This window comes from Solanum pennellii, chromosome 10, assembly GCF_001406875.1.
Source record: "Solanum pennellii chromosome 10, SPENNV200".
NCBI classification, from domain to species: domain Eukaryota; kingdom Viridiplantae; phylum Streptophyta; class Magnoliopsida; order Solanales; family Solanaceae; genus Solanum; species Solanum pennellii.
In genome coordinates this window covers 82,359,319-82,365,330 of record NC_028646.1, presented here as the reverse complement: position 1 = coordinate 82,365,330, position 6,012 = coordinate 82,359,319, and the positions used below count along the sequence as shown (strand labels likewise).

At 34.2% G+C, this 6,012-nt stretch overlaps 1 protein-coding gene across 1 annotated transcript; it reads left to right on the top strand.

Annotated features, from left to right (window-relative positions):
- Positions 1–346: 346 nt before the first annotated feature.
- LOC107001779 (subtilisin-like protease SBT5.6) lies at positions 347–1,970 on the top strand. Its single transcript, XM_015199752.2, has 4 exons — positions 347–656; positions 883–1,044; positions 1,250–1,361; positions 1,484–1,970. Exons 1-4 carry the CDS (start codon positions 377–379, stop codon positions 1,920–1,922), a joined length of 993 nt encoding a protein of 330 aa, XP_015055238.1. The 5' UTR covers positions 347–376; the 3' UTR covers positions 1,923–1,970.
- Positions 1,971–6,012: the final 4,042 nt, after the last annotated feature.

Below are 6,012 nucleotides of genomic sequence, written 5' to 3'. Positions count from 1 at the left end.
TTAAGGAAACTCATTGTTAGTAGCAATGAAAAAGTAAATATATGACTAGGGAGGTACATGTTTAACTCATCCCTACAATTTCAGTATGTGTAACTCACACTGCAAAACTTGTGGTCCATCGACAAGGATGTTCTGAAGTTCTCCGCAAGATTTGCAAAGGATAGACAAGAAGACTAGGTGAAGTTCCACTAATCATTCAGTGGTCCCGTGAAAGAGTAGTCTAATTTTGTATTTCATAGAAGTTGGATTGTAGTAAATTAGAAATTTCCAGCATCCACTTCTAACAATGTCCCAAGATACTATTATTTATTGTACGTATGAGTATGGTATCACTATAAAAACCTTCATACGTTCAATATAATACAAGTCATCCAAAATGAAGAACTATCTTATAATTGTATTTCTCTATTATCTCTTCCTAATTATGAGCCTTGGTGACTTTGTTTCATGTACTGAAGAAACAAAGGTATATATAGTGTACCTTGGAGAGCATAATGGAGACAAGACTTGGAAAGAAATAGAAGATCACCACTGTTCATTTCTTCAGGGTACTACTTCTAAAGAAGGTGTTAGAACATCACTTGTTCAAAGCTGTAAGAACGTCATCAATGGCTTCTCCGCTTTGTTAACACCACAAGAAGCTGATATGATATCAGGTTTGACGTATGAAGTTATAGTTTAAGTTGTTTGAGACAGCAAACTGATGTAACTTAATGTCTCAACATTCAATCACGTGTGAGCCTGATTCTTTTTATGATCAAACACGAAATTTTTTTACTTTATGGGTGGCAGTGAATTGCCTAATTATATTATGTCTCAAGTCATTGTGTTGGTTACTTCCTTTTGTTTCGGATCAGTGTAATTTTTATTTTTAAAAGACAGGGATGGAAGGGGTAATATCAGTATTTCACAGTGATCCTGATACTACAAGATCATGGGACTTTGTGAGCTTACTGGAAGGAACTTCACTGGTAAATTATGGAGAAGAATTGTCAAAAAATGGCAATTATGGAGAGGATATCATTGTTGGGGTTATAGACACTGGTAAGAGCTTTTCTCTTCTTTTTTTTAAAAAACATTTTATACTATATACTCCATCTGTCCCATTTTAGGGGGTCGTTTGGTAGGGTTAATCAGGAGAAATAGTCCGTGTATTATGTATGATATTATTCAGTGGGAAAAATACAAATTCTCCCTGAACTTGTCCTGAAAAGTCAGTTACAAGCTTACTCTTCATCTTTTTTTAAAGGGGTGTGGCCAGAATCTTCAAGTTTCAATGATAAAGGAATGGGACCAGTTCCAAAGTCATGGAATGGAACTTGCCAAGAAGGTATCGCCTTCAACGCCCCTCCTTGCAACAGGTTGAAATGATTTAATATCATCCCTTATTTTCGCTTTCAATTGAACTTATATATACTGACAGATGACAGTAAACAAGGTAACACTTATGTTCTTTTGTGTTGTTGCTGTTGTGTTTTGAAAGGAAATTAATTGGAGCACAATACTATTTAAAAGGTTACGAAGCACACTATGGTCCTCTTAACGAGACAAGGGACTTTCGATCACCTAGAAATGTAGACGGTCATGGTACTCACTTAGCAGTTGTAAATGCATCAGCTATTGGTGGATTTGCAAAGGGTACAGCCACTGGAGGTGCACCAAATGTTCGTCTCGCCATCAATAAAGTATGTTGGCCAGTTCCAACTAAAACCTTAGCTCAGGGAAATACATGCCTTCCAGATGACACTCTTGCTGCTTTTGATGAAGATGCCATAGCTAATGGAGTTCATGTACTTAGTATTTCTCTAGGATCTCGACCTATAAAAACATATTACAGACAGAATTCTATTGCAATTGGATCTTTGAATGTTGTGAAGAGAAATATTGTCACTGTTCTTACACTTTTAATCCATCTCCTTTAAAATATATAAACAATAATCAGTGTTAATAATAGTCAATAGTGGGAAGTACTAGTAAATATAGAGATCGATGATGATTTCATTGTTGTTCTTTTCATATCCGATCCAGAACATGTCGTCCTGGTACACTATCAAGAAATCTCGTGAGGGAAAGTTGTCCTCTGCATAAATAGTAGTAGTAATAGACAGGCATCAATGGAAGTAAATAGAGCTAAACGTGTTGCAACTATTTTAGAAAATCGATTTAATGCGATACAAGTCACCCCTTTTCTGAATCCCATGACAGTTGCTTATTTAGATGGCCTAAATAGAGAACATGAGAGGACCAAGCATGACTGTCACAAGAGTTGTACAGATATTGGAAAAGATAATTCGACTTACATTTTAGCTGTGAGATCACCTCCTGGTTATGTTGTTGATATTGTTCCCAAAACCTTACGCTTCAGCAAATTGATAGAGAAACACAGCTTCAATATAACAGTTAAAGCGCAAAGTAGTATTGTAAGTAGAAATGAGTTTTCTTTTGGTTGGTACACATGGAGTGATGGAGTCCATATGGTCCGAAGCCCCATTGTGGTATCATCATCAGCATAACTTCCACTTTTGTGTAACTAGAGCATGATGTTATTAAATTTCAAATTAAAACTGTTAGGTACCATACAATAATTGAAGTTGCATGACTTGATCATGCAGATAATTGTATTTGTACTATGCAAAATAAAGAAGTTAATATACATCTTGTTGCTACTATACATATCTTCTCAGACCCCACTCGTGGAATTTCACTAATATTTTGTTGGTTTGAGACTATGAACAAGAAAAAAGAAGTTTAGCTTATTAGATTAAGCAGTAGATGTGCATCAGAATAATGTATTCATTCTATGGTGTTGAAGTTGACAATAATAGATCAAGCAACAATAACACCACCAATATTCAAGTGTTTCTGTTACTCAATGAAGTTAGGTATTGTGGAATAAGGCTAGCCTTTCTGAGTGGAAAGAAGTGCAATTGTTACTAGAGAAGGAGTTGAGTTGGAGAAATCCTAACTTATGAATTTTGGCTTATAAGTCATAAGCCAAAAGTCAATCCAAACAGGCCCTAAGAATGTTTCCAGGACTGGAGAAGTTGAGGATTATTAACTGTCCATTGTTAAAAAGTATTCCAAATTGCTGTGTAAATTAAGCATCAGATAATTGAATATTTTGAAGAATCATATATCAAATGGATAACTTTTTTTTTTTTGAACAGATCCTCGAATCATTGACAGAGAGGAAACTTGAGGTCCAAACCAGGGAAACTCCGAGATAAACTAGGTGGAAAAAGGTATTTGCTTGTCTTATATGATTTGTGGGGGGTGGAACTTCCGATATGGGATGAATTCATGGATAGCTTGAGAGGAGTAAACACTTCTAGAAGAAACTGCATTCTCGTGACTACTCGCATGAAACAAGTGGCATCCACTGTAGCGGTAGATGTTCATGTGTTGGGAAAGTTAGCAGAAGATCATTGTTGGTCCGTTTTCAAACAAAGAGCATTTGTTGATGGGGAGGTTCCAGAAGAAATGGTGAGCATGGAAAACAGGATTGTTGAAATATGTCAAGGTCTACCGTTGGCTGCAAGTGTGTTGGGAGACCTTTTACGCAACAAGGAAATACATGAATGGCAGGCAATTCTTGATGGCAACCCCCTTGTAGCAGGTGAAAATGATAATAGGGAAAATAACTTAAAGAAAATCCTAAAACTTAGCTATGATTATCTACCATTTCCACATCTGAAAAAATGTTTTGCCTACTTTGCAATGTTTCCAAAAGATTGTGTTTGGAAAGGACCAACTTATCCAACTCTGGATGACGGAAGGATTTCTTCGTCCATGTCAAGAGACCCCTGTGATGGAAGACGTTGGGAACAAGTATTTTCAACTTCTGTTGCAATATTCCCTGCTGCAAGATGTTGAGCTAGATGAGCACAACAATATAAGATACTGTAAGATGCATGATTTGGCTGGAGATATATTCAAATCAAAACTTTTTGATCAAAAGAGCGTTTCAGGAGAAAATCTTTCTCAAGTCCGATACTTTGGATGGGACTCACCAAGTGATCAAATTCATATAATAAATGAGCCCGGATGTATATGCACATTGTTCTCGAGAAACAACATATCCAAAGATGTTCTATTGAGCTTTCAGTTCTTGAGAGTTCTAAATTTTTCCAGGTCAGGCATCAAGGAGTTGACAGTCTCAATTCAGGACAAAAGTAAGTCTCTGGCTAGTTCAAAAATGAGAAACATTACTTGTTTTTTTTTATGCAGAGACTGACAATAAGTAATTCAACAATGACTCGAATGCATTGCAACGGTTTGCAGATTAAGTTTCACTAGAAGTGCAAAGAGGTCATCCCCATTCCAGCCTTGTTTGGGTACTGAACAACCTTTACCGGGAACTATAGTCTACATATGAACTCTTTGAACAACCTATTGAATCTTGCTAAATTTAAAACAAAAGTGTTGGTAATTCCTGGGGGTTCAAATAGAAGCCATTTCCAATAGCATCTATGCATAAAAGAAACCAAATAACTCTTTCTTTCTACACGGCATTGAAATCATCATCTGCAGATTAACAACGAAGTTTTAGAGGGTCTGAATTAGTAGGGAGGGTGTTGTTGATATGGACTTCAAATCTAGGCAACGAAGAACTCTTTATAGTAAAAAGATGAATGAGAAAGAAAAAAAAAATTATGATAATTACAAGTAGAAGTACTTGATATTAATATGACGTAGAAGTTTACTTTAGACGTCTTCAACTCTATTGCATAGATACCATTATTAAGTAGCTAGGAAGATTACACCTAAAGGAATATCAGGAAATAATTTGACAAAAAACATGTGAGATACAATTTGATAAGTTGCATATGAGGGTGTACCTTTACACGATCTCCTAGGGAAGATAAATTATAACATATGAGAATTTTATACCCTATTATCTACGTATGTTTTCGAGATATGTTGTGGTAATTTTTATTGGTCCTAGTAATAAATTCTCTCCCATTTATGTGCAAGCTTTTTATATATGGACTTCATTTGATTTTAAATAAATTAAAGTGAAGTTCAAACTTTTCTAATTTGTGTGTGAAAATATGTTGAAGTTTCAAACACTATTAACAATTTATAATTCTAACACTTGTTAATTGAAACTTAAAGAATGATTTGTAAAGTTCAACCTGATAAATATTGAAACTAGGATATTTTTGTCAAAAATGTTTTCTACAGTAAAAATAGCTAAACACTAGATAGTTTCAAAACGCTGACTAAAACTTAATTATAGGAGAAAATAGCTATGCTTATTTGCCAATTTCTTCCCAATTTTTATCTCTTTATTCCTAAATTAGTTCCTTTTTTAGAAAGTATAATAAAAAGAAACCAAAATTTTCATATATTTTAGACTTCTTATAAATGATCCAATAACAGCCTCAGATTCTCCTTATCCATCAGGAGTACACCAACAACATTCAGAAAGTGATAATTCCATCTATGGAGGAAAAAACATCTTTAAATCTAACCTCATATTAAAGTGATTGCCACACATATTTTGTTGTTACTCAATCTAGTCATTTCATCCAAGCAAGTAAAAGAAGAAAATATATATATATATATATATATTAAAAACACTTTTTAAATTATTAATTTCGTTTCTAAATTATTGACGGCTTATTTAACTAGCCAAATTCAAATACATTCCTAATCTACCACATGACATAATAAGTGGTTTCAAACTCTTGTAGAATCATGAGACTCTTAATAAAAATAGAGAAAAGTGTTGAAACACCCCTAAACTTGACGAGAATTTTAAGGTGTATTTAACTCATGTTGCAAGGTCAAAAGGTATATTTAAGTTTAATTAATCAAGCAAAGTGATTTTTTAAGAATGTTAATACTTCAAAAATAAAATTCATAATTCAGAGCATTCTCAATACTTGTCTCAAATTTCATTTTATTTTTTTTTTAAAAATAAGGAATTAAAAGCCCATGCCCAAAATAACAAGTCACCTTCACATCTCACCCTTAGATAACCAATCTTCAATTTGTGGCCATTGAGTA